The sequence below is a fragment of the Saccostrea cucullata genome, unplaced genomic scaffold (genome assembly GCF_032062105.1).
Source record: "Saccostrea cucullata isolate Sc308-1 unplaced genomic scaffold, CSIRO_AGI_Scuc_v1 ctg1631, whole genome shotgun sequence".
Lineage (NCBI taxonomy): Eukaryota > Metazoa > Mollusca > Bivalvia > Ostreida > Ostreidae > Saccostrea > Saccostrea cuccullata.
In genome coordinates, this window is record NW_026938499.1 from 37,902 (window position 1) to 56,299 (window position 18,398).

General features: G+C 34.9%; 2 protein-coding genes across 2 annotated transcripts; one reads left to right on the forward strand and one right to left on the reverse strand.

Annotated features, from left to right (window-relative positions):
• The first annotated feature begins 1,475 nt into the window (after positions 1-1,475).
• On the forward strand, positions 1,476-17,762 carry LOC134250522 (uncharacterized). Its single transcript, XM_062732884.1, has 12 exons — positions 1,476-1,582; positions 1,723-1,873; positions 2,064-2,191; positions 2,718-2,808; positions 3,670-3,794; positions 13,142-13,235; positions 13,611-13,741; positions 14,274-14,376; positions 15,848-16,011; positions 16,547-16,664; positions 17,104-17,261; positions 17,358-17,762. The coding sequence occupies exons 1-12, from the start codon at positions 1,531-1,533 to the stop codon at positions 17,636-17,638; spliced, it is 1,596 nt and encodes a 531-aa protein (XP_062588868.1). The 5' UTR covers positions 1,476-1,530; the 3' UTR covers positions 17,639-17,762.
• LOC134250523 (zinc finger MYM-type protein 3-like) lies at positions 6,920-8,619 on the reverse strand. Its single transcript, XM_062732885.1, has 2 exons — positions 7,603-8,619; positions 6,920-7,461 (listed from the first exon to the last, which is right to left on the reverse strand). The coding sequence occupies exons 1-2, from the start codon at positions 8,540-8,542 to the stop codon at positions 6,962-6,964; spliced, it is 1,440 nt and encodes a 479-aa protein (XP_062588869.1). The 5' UTR covers positions 8,543-8,619; the 3' UTR covers positions 6,920-6,961.
• Positions 17,763-18,398: the final 636 nt, after the last annotated feature.

Genomic DNA, 18,398 nt, shown 5'->3' on the forward strand with positions numbered 1-18,398 from the left:
ACAGATGTCAAGTATTGCATTAAAAAGAAAATTGGGTTTTGATGTTTTTGCGTGTTTTGAAGTGAACGTTTTATTTTCAGCCAAATATTTTCAATTATCTTAATGTCCGGGGACTGTGCCGGCCATGTGATGGAAGGAATTTGCTTATATTCACACAACGCCTGTGCACGGGTGCGTTGTATCTTGAAATAGGTAAGTTTTATTGGGAAAATGCCTTTCTATAACTGGCCACAAATGTTTAGTATTTATATACTTTTGAGCAGTTATGTTGCCATTAAAAAAACCCCATCGTAAAATATACCATAACTGCAACTCGACATTTACGGGGAGGGCACATGCCTTAGGTACAGACTCATTTGCTCTTCTCTGACATAAACCCGGTGATTATTATTAATTTCTTCTAGAAAATAAGACATTTTGCCAATATTGTTCCACTGTCAGTCGTCGTTTACCCAAACACCAAGATAATCGCTTTTTCCGATTAACTTCACGAAAAACCATCCGTTTTCTCACAACTTTTCTTTGATATCCTTTTTTTCTAAGAAATCTCTGCACTGTACATTTACTTACAGTTTCTGTAGGACATTTTCCTTCGTTTAAATCCAACGTAACATTATTTAGGGTCCTGTATCTGTTGCTTTTGACCGTCCGCATAATCCAGTTTTCATCTGTGTGACAACTTTCGAGGTCTTCCCGTTCGAGGGTTAAAATTGAATAAAAAAAAAATTACAAAAATAATATTCAACACACGAACTATTTCAAGTTTTGTGATACTTTTCAAAGTTACGATTAGATTTTTAGTTTCAGCACTCAGCTCAGATTGTTATCATGGTTAAATGTGTTTACATTCACTATGAAGTGCAGATCGATAATTTAATATAAAATTACGTCATTTCCTACATAAAGATTACTCCGTAAAAAAATAAACAGCTAACTCTTATTTTCCATAGAGTTATCTCTCTTTTCCTACTCGAGACGCGAAAGTGAGCCGTCGCCATTTTTAAAAATCGCGAATACTTTTGCTAAGCGTTTACGGCGAGCGACTCTACTGGGTTGTTATCAAGGATGTTTTAGCGACATGGCGAAATATTTACTAGTATTTCGTACACTTAAAATTATATTTTGTACACAAAAAGGGAGCCTCTTTTCTCCATCAGCATCCGTCAGTGAGTGTTGTTTGGTCCATTTTCTCGAATTAAGTATTTCTTGCAATAAAATCAAATGTATTACATACTCCAATACGTATATATGTGTCCTCCTTTTATGATGAATTGTTGCCATTGAGGAACGATGTACAAAAAAGCTTACATAACTAGGTGGTTTTTATAAAAACGATGTGAAAAATTTTATATTGTCATTATGACCTGCATAATCGTGATGCCTTTAAAAATCCACCAGGCATTTAATCCTCTTTGGCCATCGAATAAAAGCGTGTGGTCATTAGTGTTTTGTTAAACTGTATGGCGAAAAAAACCTTTGTCCGTCCGTAATATAGGGTAAAAACCGAGAGGAGAGCGATGCACGACAAAGATGGCAGGTCAATTCTTCTTTCTTATTCTTCTTTTGGATTTCTTAATTCCAGGTAATCTGTTCTCAATGTTTTTTATTTCTCGTCTGAGTGTAAATTTATTGTTTTTCCAAGTCTATCAGTTTATTTATTTACTTTTATTCTTCACATCTTTCATTAATTTGGTATAAGAGTTATATATTAATATTCAACAGTTTTAGGATCCTCGATACCTGCGATTCCACTCCCAGAATTCCCAGAATTCCCTACAAATGATTCCCCCCATACATGTAATCATTCGGCGATAAATCAGTGTGAATCGACAAAAGCAGGCGTCCACTATGAAAAATCCATCGATCCCTGCAAGTATAGTGTTATTTACTTTTTTGAAAGGAAACTTAAAGATTTTTTTTTTATTAAAAGATGTTAACTACCTTTTCGCTATCATTTAGACGTTTGTGTAAACCAAACGTCTGGATGTTACAGACTTACTTTTTCGCTCTCTTTTTCGTAAATTATTATTTTTACAAGTCACTTGAATCTATAATTTTCTTAGTTTTTATGAATATTGGGGAAACTGCCTGAAATCCTTGAAGCAAAACTGTACAGGTGATTTTTATTATGAAGAGCGAGTTTACAGTCAGCAATTTGATGGAGAATATTATTGCCCTTGGCTTTTTCCAGGTACTTAAAAATTTTACAAGTTTTTAAATATGTCTTTTAGAAATACAATTGTAGCAAATAATGATAGGACAAGAAGTAAGTTTCAGAATGTTTTCAAAACAAAACATGTTAGATGTTTGCCAAAGAAATTTTATTTAAAACATTATTTTGTTGCATGTTTCATTGACAGTTTTTTTTAAATCAGGGTTCAATACACAACAGTGCCACATTTATTTTATTATTATTATTTTTTTTACATGTATGTGAAAATAAACTCGTTAATTTGTAAGATCTTTCCTCGGAAGAGGCACGGGAAGAAAAATGTGAATATAATTCTGTTTTCAATTTAATTTGCAACTCTACGTTTCTGAAAAATAATGGAGCTGTCAAATATTTAAAGAGTGACGTCACTCTTTTTGACCGCGCTCCATTATTTTTCAGAAATGTGTTTTATTAGAGGTAATTCGAATACGAATTACTATCGGTAAGTAAAACGCAAAAAAAATTCGTCTTTATCCTTATGTCATTTGTAAATTTTGAATTACAGGTGATCAACCGGCCCCTGGTTGTGATAAGAGGCGCATGTTTCAATGTAAAATAAAAACGCCAGAACAATGGAAGAACAGGGATAAGTGTCCGTGAGTTAACGTCATCTAAATACTCGTTTATAATGAAAAAGAACATAGTCGAGGTGGTGATTGGTATATATTTTTTGACTTTTTTTCATTGAAATTAATGCAAATAATAAATTTCTAGAATATAAAGAAATTGTAAACCTTCTTTGATGCTCAAAATTCTACCCTTCTGAAACCAGCCTTATTATTCTATACAAATATTTTTCACTTCAAATCCCATTTTTGTGAAAATATGAATAAAAAATGAAAAACTACGCGGTGAAAATTGTTCCTTTTACTCATTTAAACATAACTCAAGTTGTTATTTTCATATTTTTTGACAAAAGTTTGTTTGTATCATCTGTCCTTAACATAAATGGTAGGTGTTATGCTGAAATCATTAAATGGTGATTAAACATAAGTGGTTAGGTGGTGTTGACATCTTTTAAAGGTGGTGATTTAGCAGAAATGGTAAGGTTGGTGATTAGATCTTAAGAGTTGTTTTAACAGAAATGGTAAGGGTGGTGCTGACATCATTATGTGGTGATTTAATATAAATGGTAAGGTGGTGATGACATCATTAATTAAGTGGTGTTTTAACAGAAATGGTAAGGGGGTTCTGACATCATTATGTGGTGATTATACATAAATGGTAAGTGTGGTGCTGAAATCATTAGGTTGTGAATTTACATCATCACCTTTATATAATAGTTAAACATTAGAGGTTTGTGTGGTGCTTTGCTGACAAATATTAGATGGATAATTTACTTGGGTAAAGCGAGAGAAACTCCTACATGTTGCCTACAATGATGACATGAACGATTTTATGTAATTATACTATGATATATTTGACCTATTAATGATAATCTAATCTGTGTATTTCAGATTTCTCATTAAGCAAAGGGATTGCCTGGAATCTTTTCGAAATTCCTGTTCAGAGTATAACAGGTATAATTTACAGGTCCATGACTGGAGATACAGTGCCTACCTGGACTGTCCTTGGCTGTTAGGTATGTTATAGATTGAGTTATCAAGCACACGTACTCAGACTGGCAACAACTGTTAGGTATGTTATAGATTGAGTTATCAAACACTCGTACTCAGACTGGCAACAACTGTTAGGTATGTCCTAGATTAAGTAATCAAACACACGTACTCAGACTACAGGCAACAACTGTTAGGTATGTCATAGATTGAATTATCAAACACACGTACTCAAACTGGCAACAACTGTTAGGTATGTCATAGATTGAGTTATCAAACACACGTACTCAAACTGGCAACAACTGTTAGGTATGTCATAGATTGAATTATCAAACACACGTACTCAAACTGGCAACAACTGTTAGGTATGTCATAGATTGAGTTATCAAGAACACGTACTCAGACTGCAGGCAACAACTGTTAGGTATGTCATAGATTGAGTTATCAAACACACGTACTCAAACTGGCAACAACTGTTAGGTATGTCTTAGATTAAGTTATCAAACACACGTACTCAGACTGCAGGCAACAACTGTTAGGTATGTCATAGATTGAGTTATCAAACACTCGTACTCAAACTGGCAACAACTGTTAGGTATGTCATAGATTGAGTTATCAAACACACGTACTCAGACTGCAGGCAACAACTGTTAGGTATGTCATAGATTGAGTTATCAAACACACGTACTAAAACTGGCAACAACTGTTAGGTATTTCATAGATTGAGTTACATGTATCACACACACGGACTCAGACTGCCAACAACTGTTATGTACAAGGGTTGTCCCAAAATTCCGTAGACAAGCGTTGTTTGGTGGAACAACTGTCAGGTACATTTATGAAGTTATCAAACACACATACTTAAACCAACACTATCTAATAAATTCAATGACAAATATGGAGTAACTTCACAAATTATTCCAATTTTAAAAGACACATTTCATTGGCAATAACTGTTATGTATATCAGAGATACCCAAAAGTTGCAATTAAAATTTGGTATATTATATGTCAAAATCCTACGGAAAAGTAATTACTACCTCGTATTTAATTAATAGAAATGAAAATTCTTAATACTCTTCTATTAACTATATTTCCTCAAATTTTTGTATTTTTGCTTTGATAAATATGAATTTTATAACGTTTTATATACAAGCACTTTTTGAAAAACGTACTCAAACAGGCAACAACTGTTAGGACTATAATCAAGTGTTTTGATCCTGAATTCACTCTTACAGAAATGTAGGTATGTCATAAATGTTTGGTACTCAAACTGGCAACAACTGTTTTATGTTTAGTATTTAAACACACTAAAACGGTTTCAATTTTATATGTGAATAAAAGTATAAAAAACACACATACTAAGAAATGGCAACACCTGTTGTATTGTGCAACTCCATTGAGTTATCAAACAGACAAAAAGCCCGCAGAAATATAGGTTTTCTTAATTAAGCTATCAAACACATGTACATGCATATACTTTGGCAACAACTGTTAGGTATATCATAGTAATTGATATTTTACATTTATAACTATAACCGTTTCAATTAATCTAGAATTGAGTTATCAAACATTGAAATATTAGACTGGCAACAAATGTTGAAGGTTATTTTGTCATAGATTGAGTAATCAAACACTCCTACTTAGACTGGCAACAACTTTAAATGTTATTCATAAATGTTATCAAACAATATCAAACTAAAATTTAGGTAATTTATTAAGTTATCAAACACACGCTTTATCCAGACTGAAAAACTTTAGGTATGTTAATAGATTAAAAAGATATCGAACACACGTACTAAAACTGGCAACAACTGTTAGGTATGACTTAGATTAAGTTATCAAACACACGTACTCAGACTGCAGGCAACAACTGTTAGGTATGTCATAGATTGAGTTATCAAACACACGTACTAAAACTGGCAACAACTGTTAGGTATTTCATAGATTGAGTTACATGTATCACACACACGGACTCAGACTGCCAACAACTGTTATGTACGAGGGTTGTCCCAAAATTCCGTAGGCAAGCGTTGTTTGGTAGGAACCCTATGTCATACATTTATGAAACTTCGTAAATAGATTAAACCAACACTATCTAATAAATTCAATGACAAATATGGAGTAACTACACAAATTATTTCAATTTTAATAGACACATTTCATTGTCTGGTGTAGGAAGGCGGCGCAATACCCAAAAGTTGCAATTAAAATTTGGTATATTATATCTAAAATCCTACGGAAAAGTAATTACTACCTCGTATTTAATTAATAGAAATGAAAATTCTTAATACTCTTCTATTAACTATATTTCCTCAAATTTTTGTATTTTTGCTTTGATAAATATGAATTTTATAACGTTTTATATACATCGGGTTGAAATCCGACTTTTTGAAAAATGGCGGCTGCGTTGGCACAGGCGGCGCACTGGACTATAATCAAGTGTTTTGATCCTGAATTCACTCTTACAGAAATGTACCAGTCATAAATGTTTGGTAGACTAGGAAACTTTTTATCGTCCTTGGTATAAATGACTAAAACGGTTTCTCATTGTATATGTGAATAAAAGTAACTAAAAAGAAAAAGACCGGACTAAGAAATGGGCAAGAGTTCCATTGTGCAACTCCATTAGAGAAAACAGACTAAAAGCCCGTAGAAATATAACCTTTTCGAATAATTATTATTTCATACCTGTACATGCATATACTTTGTTAACATATTTTAATGTTTGATCATATCATAGTAATTAAGATATTTTACATTTATAACTATAACCGTTTCAATTAATTTAAGAATGTGATTCTGGTAATTGAAATATTTTCTCGAAAACTTTGAACCGTTGACATTTGCTTTTTGACGTTGCAGATTACTCCGAGTGGTAGAGAACAATATCACTTTTTGTATCACGAACCTGTGTATTTTCCTTTACTGGCAGCAGTTCATTAAATCTTGATACACCAAGGGGGTGGAGCTTCCAAACATACAATAACTTCCAATATCAGGAAGTTATTGTACAGAAAACTGTACAATAACTTCTTACCAGGTCTTAAGAAGCCCCACCTCCTTTTGAAAATGGAAAAACAATTTTAATAACATTTTTTTATTACTTCTTGTAACATTAATCAGTAAACTGAACTTTTTAACCCAAAAACTTTACATTTACAGTCATACTTTATTTTAGCAAGTCTCAATTCTTAAAAATTGAAAGAAATATTACAATTATGAAAGTGTTGTCCATTTGTTATATCGGAACCAAAAACTCGGGGGGTTTTCTTTAGATGGCCTTCATTTTCACTTTCTATGTCGGACTCCTCGCGCTTTCTTTTCTCTCGCGACTGGGGCACTCCGGGATCGAGTACTTCAGACACCTTTCTGGAAATTTCGTCACAAGGTTTTTTATATTTACGGACTGCTTTCTCAGATCGATGCCCTGTTCTCCTCATTATTTCTTGCTCGTCCACCCCTGCCATAAATAATTGAGTGGCACACGTGCGTTTTCCAGAATGGTTACTGTATTGTCCAGACAGTCCAGCTTTTGCGCAGATCGTTTTCATCATGGTCTTGAGCTTGTTTACACCTACAACCTGGTTTCCGTATTTCGGCGGATGTCCCTGCAGCGGACGTCGATAAAATGGTCCCTCGTTACCAAGGCCAGCCAAATAAGTCTTGTAAAAGTCGACGATGCAACGTTCACCTAAATTGAATGATTAATATAAATAGTAATAAATAAGATGAGGTGCATATGGGATATGTTATTCATAAATATTTCCGAGTAGTCATGCAGTCATATAATTCTGAAATTAAAATTAGATTATATACTGAAATCGTATCTTACCAGGTGGACTATAATGTCGAATCTGCTTGTTTGTCAGCTGCATTTGGGCCAACCCACCCTTGTAAGTCTTGCTGGCACGTCCAATGAATTCCACGTATTTTCCTGAGCTGTCCTCCCCAAGAACAAACTGACTACACTCAAGTTCGTGATGCTCGTTATGCCCCCTTAAACTAAAGAGTTTACAGTTATAGAAAAACATGGTATGTTGAAGACTTTCGGAACTGCCATCCCCAAATACAACTTTCTCCCACATGCTTTCCTCATCCTGTGGCATAATGGGCTCAGCTTGCTTAATCGCCGTTCCAAACCCGCGCTTCAGAAGGTCTTTCATTTTGCTGTCAAGAATTTTCCGGAATTCACTAAATCTTGGGTCATTATTGTCCAAAATGTTTTTGTCGAAAACGTTTTTATTTCTGAGGTGGCGCAATATCCCACACGATATAAGGTACAGAGATCGGGGAGGGTATTCAATGCCATCTTCTCTCCGAGTTTCCACAATAAAGCGCCCCAAGTAGAAATTCAACTGCTCTGCCGTCATTAAATGCAAGAGTGGTATTTCACCAACGGAATTACCATTACGTTTTTCTCGCCATTCCTCGAAAACCTTGAGCGCCCAGGTGGTATTTTTCTTGGTGTTAGCATTCTCGTTCGACGTAATCAATTTTGAAATTTCATCATCTGTCACCGGTTTTCCGAACCGTTCACCGTTATCATCACCAGGTTCCGATTTAACTGGTCGAGGCTTTGCATCGGAAATATCAGCTACTGGGTCCACAGTATCTAGGTTGAAAGACCCAAATTCGGTACCAATTTCACAGTCCATATTTTCGACACGATTTAAATTCAGCACTTCACATAGACCCTCGGATATGGCATTTTCTTCTTCAATTTCATCACATACCTGCGAGAGTTCGATATCTTCGTCGGTAACTCCACACATGTTAAAAAAGTCTAAATCTCCTAAATCGCCCAGGTTAATAGTTGACAAATGCAAATCGTCTAGGCCTAATACGTCCATCGTCCTCAGCTTAATCTACGTAAATGACTAAATCCGTAGAATATCACGAAGAATTAGCGGGAAATGACTACGGAATGTCCCGAGAGTCTATAGAACCATTAATATGCCGGTTGCAGCGCGGGAAATAATAACGAAATCTATCGAATGCTGCCGATACTTTCGCGCCTCTATAACGAAAACCCCCGATATTTTCGCGGGTTATTTTCCGGAATAAATTCTCATGCTGTTTCATGGAAAATGTTCGCCCTAATATTTCGAGCTTTCTAATTGGTTCATTGATACAAGTCAGTTGAATTACATTTTATCTCGTGAATCATGGATAATCAAGGGGGCGGAGACTCGTTTGTTTCGCAAACTCGTCACCGCCCCCTTGATTATCCATGATACACGTGATAAGATGTACTTTAACTATAACAAATGTTATTACTCGAAATGTTTTCAAACAAATATTATAAAATTTCGTAATTTATCTGCCAAGGACACGCTTTATCCACCCTGAAAATTTTATAAAGATACATTAATTTCTTAAAAAGATATGAGCTCAGTCTACGAAATTTTGGGACAATCCTCGTATGTCATAGATTAAGTTATGAAACACACGTACTCAGACTAGCAACAATTGTTAGGTATGTCATAGACTGAGTTATCAAACACACGTACTCAGACTGGCAACAACTGTTAGGTATGTCATAGATTGAGTTATCAAACACACTTACTCAGACTGGCAACAACTGTTAGGTATGTCATAGATTGAGTTATCAAACACTCGTACTTAGACTGGCAACAACTGTTAGGTATGTCATAGATAGAGTTATCAAACACTCGTACTCAGACTGGCAACAACTGTTAAGTATGTCATAGATTGAGTTATCAAACACTTGTACTCAGACTGGCAACAACTGTTAGGTATGTCATAGATAGAGTTATCAAACACGCGTACTCCAACTGGCAACAACTGTTAGGTATGTTATAGATTGAGTTATCAAACATTCGTACTCCAACTGGCAACACCTGTTAGGTATGTCATAGATTGAGTTATCAAACACGCGTACTCACTGGCAACAACTGTTAGGTATGTCTTAGATTGAGTTATCAAACACTCGTACTCAGACTGGCAACAACTGTTAGGTTTGTCATAGATTGAGTTATCTAACACGCGTACTCCAACTGGCAATAACTGTTAGGTATGTCTTAGATTGAGTTATCAAACACTCGTACTCAGACTGCAGGCAACAACTGTTAGGTATGTCATAGATTGAGTTATCAAACACACGAAAACTGGCAACAACTCTTAGGTATGTCATAGATTGAGTTATCAAACACACGTACTCAAACTGGCAACAACTGTTAGGTATGTCTTAGATGAAGTTATCAAACACACGTACTCAAACTGGCAACAACTGTTAGGTATGTCATAGATTGAGTTATCAAACACACGTACCAAAACTGGCAACAACTGCTAGGTATGTCACAGATTGCGTTATCAAGCACATGTACTCAGACTGGCAACAACTGTTAGGTATGTCTTAGATGAAGTTATCAAACACACGTACTCAAACTGGCAACAACTGTTAGGTATGTCTTAGATAAAGTTATCAAACACACGTACTCAAACTGGCAACAACTGTTAGGTATGTCACAGATTGCGTTATCAAGCACATGTACTCAGACTGGCAATAACTGTTATGTATATCAGAGATAGAGTTTTCAAGCACACGTACTCAGACTGTCAACAACTGTTAGGTATTCCTAGATTGAGTTATCAAACACACGTACTCAGACTGCAGGCAACAATTGTTAGGTATGTCATAGATTGAGATATCAAACACGCGTACTCCAACTGGCAACAACTGTTAGGTATGTCTTAGATTGAGTTATCAAACACTCGTACTCAGACTGGCAACAACTGTTAGGTTTGTCATAGATTGAGTTATCTAACACGCGTACTCCAACTGGCAATAACTGTTAGGTATGTCTTAGATTGAGTTATCAAACACTCGTACTCAGACTGGCAACAACTGTTAGGTATGTCATAGATTGAGTTATCAAACACACGTACTAAAACTGGCAACAACTGTTAGGTATGACTTAGATTAAGTTATCAAACACTCGTACTCAGACTGCAGGCAACAGCTCTTAGGTCTGTCATAGATTGAGTTATCAAACACACGTACTAAAACTGGCAACAACTGTTAGGTATGTCATAGATTGAGTTATCAAACACACGTACTCAGACTGCAGGCAACAACTGTCAGGTATGTCATAGATTGAGTTATGAAACACACGTACTAAAACTGGCAACAACTGTTAGGTATGTCATAGATTGAGTTATCAAACACACGTACTCAAACTGGCAACAACTGTTAGGTATGTCTTAGATGAAGTTATCAAACACACGTACTCAAACTGGCAACAACTGTTAGGTATGTCATAGATTGAGTTATCAAACACACGTACTAAAACTGGCAACAACTGTTAGGTATGTCACAGATTGCGTTATCAAGCACATGTACTCAGACTGGCAACAACTGTTAGGTATGTCTTAGATGAAGTTATCAAACACACGTACTCAAACTGGCAACAACTGTTAGGTATGTCTTAGATAAAGTTATCAAACACACGTACTCAAACTGGCAACAACTGTTAGGTATGTCACAGATTGCGTTATCAAGCACATGTACTCAGACTGGCAATAACTGTTATGTATATCAGAGATAGAGTTTTCAAGCACACGTACTCAGACTGTCAACAACTGTTAGGTATGTCATAGATTGAGTTATCAAACACACGTACTCAGACTGCAGGCAACAATTGTTAGGTATGTCATAGATTGAGTTATCAAACACGCGTACTCCAACTGGCAACAACTGTTAGGTATGTCTTAGATTGAGTTATCAAACACACGTACTCAAACTGGCAACAACTGTTAGGTTTGTCATAGATTGAGTTATCTAACACGCGTACTCCAACTGGCAATAACTGTTAAGTATGTCTTAGATTGAGTTATCAAACACTCGTACTCAGACTGGCAACAACTGTTAGGTATGTCATAGATTGAGTTATCAAACACACGTACTAAAACTGGCAACAACTGTTAGGTATGACTTAGATTAAGTTATCAAACACTCGTACTCAGACTGCAGGCAACAGCTCTTAGGTATGTCATAGATTGAGTTATCAAACACACGTACTAAAACTGGCAACAACTGTTAGGTATGTCATAGATTGAGTTATCAAACACACGTACTCAGACTGCAGGCAACAACTGTCAGGTATGTCATAGATTGAGTTATGAAACACATATAAAACTGGCAACAATATATATATATATCAAACACATATATATATATATATATATATATATATATATATATATCAAACACATATATATATATATATATATATATATATATGTCTTAGATGTTATCAAACACACATACTCAAACTGGCAACAACTGTTAGGTATGTCTTAGATAAAGTTATCAAACACACGTACTCAAACTGGCAACAACTGTTAGGTATGTCACAGATTGCGTTATCAAGCACATGTACTCAGACTGGCAATAACTGTTATGTATATCAGAGATAGAGTTTTCAAGCACACGTACTCAGACTGTCAACAACTGTTAGGTATTCCTAGATTGAGTTGTCAAGCACCTGTATTTAGACAGGATATAACTTTCATGTATGTCATTTTTCTCTACCTTTTTACTATTTTCCATGGATATTTACACTATGCAATCCAACACCCTGTCTATTTAAAAAATATATATTTGTCTCCCAACTGTACATGTGAATGTCGTATTATACGGGTTTCACTGTACATTCTTAGAGATGTGAGCGACATACTGTTACAAGTAACCCTTCTGTATTTTTCTCACATATGATATCGCAGTAGGAAATCTTATCAAAACTACAAAAAAATAACAAAAATGTGCATTTTACTTTTGAAATATTCAAAATGGCAACTAATTTTGAAAGATCCGAGTGTATGTAGTTTTTGCCCTGTCCATCTGTCTAGCTGTTTATCCACAAAACTTTTAACCTTTGCCATAACTTAAGCAGTTCAGAGGGGAGGGGCTATGGTTTTCATACTTCACGGGTGTATTCCTTGTGACAAGACCTTTTTCCAAATGACCTCGTGATCTTGATTTTGGAGTTTGTTAATTTGAATCACACATATATATAAGTGCTACATGTTGTTTTTTTTAAAGTCATAGGTGTAACTCTTTGTGATAAAACCTACCTTTAGATACCAACAATTTTAAAATTTTGACATTTTAACCTTAACCTTGGAGTTTGACTTGCATTTGAGAAACTTCATCCCTCGCCATAAGCTGCCATACGGGGGAAATAGTGTTTCACAAACAGATCTTTTTGTCTTTTACCGTAAAATTTATCCAACCTGATTATATATTATTTTGTTTTTTACATTGATATTGAATTTAGCTCTGACGATATATTTTTATTTTCATAGTACTGTTGTATCAGCTGTGATGATATATAATTTTTCTTTTAAAGGATGCAACGTGACACAGTATCAGTCCTGTTGGAATAAAATTGACTTTTCGAAAGTTGACGCCTATGATCCATCGTCTTTTAATGTTTTATGTAGGTGAGTATATCTACTACATTTGTTTTTTTTTCTCCACAAATTAAGAGTATCTTATTTCCGTTTTTGAATAATCTTCGAGCTTACTTTGAAATATTTCTACATAAAGATAAAAATCTTTGAGAGCCTGTAGCTCACAAGCAGTTTACTCTCACGGAATATGAATTTGAAGCCTTTCAATGAACGTAGGAAAATCCGTTAGTGCTCAATAACCCTCAGTTAAGGACTCAATTTTCAGCCCTTTACATGCATGCAGTGGTGTCTTCATATAAAGGAAATATCCTCTAGAGAGACGTTAAGCAAAAAAGAAAAAAGAAAAAAAGAAACAAAATGTTGATTTAAAAAAATACATGTGTAAAACCTTTATTCTTGATACAGCGACATCATGGATGATACGTTGCCATGCATCATTGACCAGACCAATCGCTGTGAGTACGAAGAGGAGTCATTACTTTACAAGAACCAATGGGAGTTCCAGATGATTGTCTACTCCTGTTACGGAACGCAAGGTAAATAACAGTTTGTATAAATAGAGAACCTTGTCTAGTTCGAACAAAACTGGTTTCATAGGAATTATCCGGATGAGCCATCAATTTAAACAAGTAAAGGACTAGGTTCACTATGCACAAAATGGCCCTGTAGGTATACCAATTTATGGACTAATATTCTATGTTTTATTTCAAACATCAAGATAAAGTAGAGATTTTGTGCTTTCATTTTCATTTTTTTTTTCGGAAAGTTCACTTACATGTACGTTTACGGTGTATTACGTATGTGCTAGATTTCAAAATACGCAAATGGGTCAGTTTCACTGTAAGAACACTGTAAGAAGCCCCTCTGAATTTAGCTCTACAATGATTTTTGTTTCTAGATCTCTAAAATACAGCAGAATCCATGTTTGAAACTTGTTAATACGATTTTTCTTTTCCTCTGACTCTTTTTCTTTTCAAAGTCAAGATAAATACGCCCTTTTAATGGCTATTTAACTCTTGATATAGGTATTGTTCATGACATCTTTACATTTATTTATATTTTTTATAGAGTGCAATCTTGTGAAATTAAACGAATGTGCCCTGGATAACTATTCTGAGAATGTCTGGTTAATGTCTATCCCTACACCAAGACAGGCTACAGCAATCTGTAGGTAAGGCCACACCAAGACAGGCTACAGCAATCTGTAGGTAAGGCCAAACAAAAACAGGTTCCAGCAATCTGTAGGTAAGGCCACACCAAGACAGGCTACAGCAATCTGTAGGAGTACTTTTTTTTTTTAAAAAAGAGTATTGAGTTCATTTGAACATGAACTCAGTGCATACACTATACATGTCATTAACAGATACAACTCAAAAGAACCAGAACAAAATATATAGTCAGCACAATGCTGTAAGTGACAAACTTATATTTTGTAAACAACATACATTAAAACACGCTTACGGTGAATATGTTTATAATGAATTGTAGGTTACATCGAAGTACAATGTATTTCTAATCTCGGTGATTTAAAAATGAAGGAGATGGAGATAACAAACAGTATTCAATATCAAAGTCCATAAAACAATACAAAATAGGAGCAGAGCAAACACGGACCTCCAAAACATCAGAGGTGGGATCTGGTGCTATGGAGGGGTGAGCATCCCCTGCCGACCAGTCACACCCGCCGTGTGCTCCTTGTCTTGATCGGGAAAAAACGGAAAATCGTGTATAATTAATGGTCTAGCAATTAGTATATGAAAAACGACTTTAAACGAGACTTCTATATTTTTGTTTCATCAACTTGTTTGTCAATAATTTACCTCGTTTTAGAAATTGTTCATACATAGAGCATGCTCTTGCGTATCAATCAACTGAAATATATATAATCTCCATATGCAGGCGATGAAGGTACTGCAGTATATCGCTGCATAAGTAAGGGAAGTTGACGATAGAAAAGTTAAAGTCATCACTTTTATCATGGAGCTTGGTTTTTAGATTACCATTAAAGTCTTTTTCAAGTAAAATATCCATATATGAAACAGAAACCCTGTGGTATCTTTTATCTCAAACTCACCAGAATATATTGTATCGGCATAAGAATGGAAATTACCATTGTTAATTGACAATACGTCATCGATATATCTAAATGTCGAGTTGAAAGCCACAGCAAGTGTCATCTTTTCATGCAAAAGATTTTGTACAAATCTGCTTCATATGAATACAAATAGGTCTGCAAATAACGGAGCGCAATTGGTACCCATGGGAATTCCAATAGATTGTTGGAAGACCTGGTCTCGAAATTCAGATAGATTTTGTCAATCAGAAACTCAAGTATTTTTTCCAAGTCAACTTCAGAGTACTTGTGTGTGCAAGTTTTTAACAAAGTAATTTTGCAAATGACCAATGACTAGGTACGTAAATTAAAAACTAAGAATACATTATAAATTTAATGGATATAACGAATTTAGTGACGCTTATTACTTAACAAAATCGCCCGTCCCTATTACTTTTGTTTTAAGCGTGTTTCACTGTATATTCAACATTTTTTTTCTTCAATTTTACTTGGTGTGTCGAACATTTTTTTTGTTTAAACAATACAGTATTGGAGCAGAACAAAATACCTGTACATTTGTCTCTTTCAGGAACTATAAACAATACATGAACTGTGTGAAGACATACAAAGAAGCCTGTGTGAAGTATAAACCCAATCTTGGGACAGTCGGCCATATTTCACTATCCGCCGTGGTCGACCGCATGGAAACACTGAACAAATATCTGTCTTTGTTGTGCGAAGAGAAATATACGGGTAAGTAGAGGGCATAGAAAGATCATACAATGTATAAAGAATTTTCTATTTTGGAATACCTTTTCCCCTGCTATGTAATTTTATCAGAATAACCTGAAGTGATGACTAGGTTAAAGGGTACATGTATGTATCGAGGTAACACTTTCAAATCCAATTTTATCCACAACAATGTATGAAGTAAAAGATATAGAAAAGCTGTATATAAGCGGGGAGATTAACAAAAAGAAATCAACAGTCATCGAAGACTGGTCTTGCCTGTCTGATATGTGCGATATTCGTACAATAGAGACAGACAACACCACTCTACAGACTTTGATGCTTTTTTGCAAGCAAAGCGTAGTTCTACAAAGTGTCCGACATGTATCTTTTGAAATTTACATACATTTCACATACTGAAAATTAATCGAGTTGTGTCGTGAATACTCGTCGAATAGGGATATTTCTGTATCCGCAATTTAAGACTTGGATCACTTGAAACTGTTTTTACAATATTAATTGTGTAATTTCATAATAAGTGCGTTCTTGCTATTTTTAGATGTAACGACATATGGCAAAGATTGTTTTGACACACCAGCGACCAGCTTTAATTTGTTTGCCTGTGAAAGTGAGAAAATACCCATGTTTAATTATGCTCCAGATGAACAGAGATGCATGTACGTATTTCGTGCAACGAATACTTGTTTTGTTTAATAAGGATTAAAACTTAGTGTATCTGGATTTTACTTATTGCACTATGTTCATCCACAATATACGTGGATTTAATTTAATGATAAATATTACATTTTCCATTCTTTCTGCAGAAATTAGCAGCAGGAACTCTGAAAAAAAATTCAGATGATAATTATGTTTATACGTTATAATTGACGTTAAAATATCCCTCATACGCAAATAAGAGGAGAGGAACCCTACACCATTTAGTATCAACATTCTATACTTTTCTCCTCAAGAGGAAACTTGCAAGTACACTGTATGCTCTATATTGGGCAAAGGTTGCAAAAGTAAAAAGATTATTTAAAAAAAACTAATAAAAAGTGAAATGAACATAAAAATCTATATAAAACACGCTTTTAGCTACTAGCTCTTACCCTTCAGATCCATCCAAAATCTAACAACTTGTATCGAGAACGCACTCAAGGAAACCCCAGCTTGTGTTGAGAAATCCATATCAACAGCTCAAGAGGTGGCTGTATCTTGGGAACAGTTCCAATTGTCTTTAAATCACGGGTTTAATTGTGATGGTTCTAAACCAGGTATATCTCTATGATATGTATCTTTACCTTTTTGTATCCTACAGTGTATTTCTTAAGTGTGAAACATTGACATATAATTTTTTTTTACTTTTTTAGTACGCCCAACGACAACAAGTCCAACTAAACCATCTAGACCCGTCACTACGGAGGACTTGGCAACCTTGCCAAATCAAGGCATCGAAGAAGGTGTCAACCAATCAAACCAAGGCACTAAAGAAGGTGTCAACCAATCAAACCAAGGCACCAAAGAAGGTGTCAACCAATCAAATCAAGACACTACAGAAGGTGTCAATCAATCAAATGATGTTTTACTAGGACATTGGATGCTTTATGTTTTGACATTGATCATTTGTGTATGTAATATGTTCAAAAACTAAATATTATAATCATCTCTCAAAGATCAATTCACAAAAAATACTTCTTTGTCTGTTCAATAAGTATAATAACAATTCGCAATTCATAAATGTATATACACTAACTTGAATATATTCTAAAATTGTATGTCGGTGCTTATCGTTTCACTAACATTCAGTGGAAATAAAACAAGAATATATATGAAAGTTATCATTATTATTACACGTGTTGGTTTGATTTGCTTAAATGTTCCTCTCGAAAATATAAATCACTCATGGAGGCGCCGCCACTTGTGAGTGGAGAGCTGGAAGTTTTGTCACATAGTCGACACTCAGAGCCAGTTAGCAGTGAGGGATCTTTTTCGTGCCAACACTTACTGCAACACGTGCCCTCGGTTTAAACTGTCTCATCCGAAGGATGAACTTCTTACTCCGGTCTGCGACTCTAGAGCAGACACTTTAACTTCTGCACAACGCAGTCTATTGCATTTGCAATTGTAGTCGAAAATGCAGTTTGATAGACAAGCATTGCTTTTAAAAGACATCAAAAATTAATTTTATTAGTTTTATAGGAAAAAGTTTGAAGAGATATATGTAAAACAAAGAGATAATTATTGTATTTCCAGATGTCGACATTTGGTACAGGTCCTATTTAGTAATGAAAAAAGTATATTATATGTACTTAAACGGTTAACATGGGTTTTTTTTATAATTTGCATGCATTTATATGAAGCTGGGATTTAAGAGTCTTTGATCAATAATCTTGAAAGTTAGTTAAATGCTT

What these genes read in the sequence shown, in the direction of transcription:
- LOC134250522 (XM_062732884.1), top strand. Translation starts at nt 1,531, where the DNA reads ATGGCAGGTCAATTCTTCTTTCTTATTCTTCTTTTGGATTTCTTAATT. An exon ending in GGACTGTCCTTGGCTGTTAG is followed by an intron (nt 3,795 to 13,141) that starts GTATGTTATAGA and finishes TTTCTTTTAAAG; the next exon opens with GATGCAACGTGACACAGTAT. An exon ending in CAGGCTACAGCAATCTGTAG is followed by an intron (nt 14,377 to 15,847) that starts GTAAGGCCACAC and finishes TGTCTCTTTCAG; the next exon opens with GAACTATAAACAATACATGA.
- LOC134250523 (XM_062732885.1), bottom strand. Translation starts at nt 8,542, where the DNA reads ATGTGTGGAGTTACCGACGAAGATATCGAACTCTCGCAGGTATGTGAT. An exon ending in TCGACATTATAGTCCACCTG is followed by an intron (nt 7,462 to 7,602) that starts GTAAGATACGAT and finishes CATTCAATTTAG; the next exon opens with GTGAACGTTGCATCGTCGAC.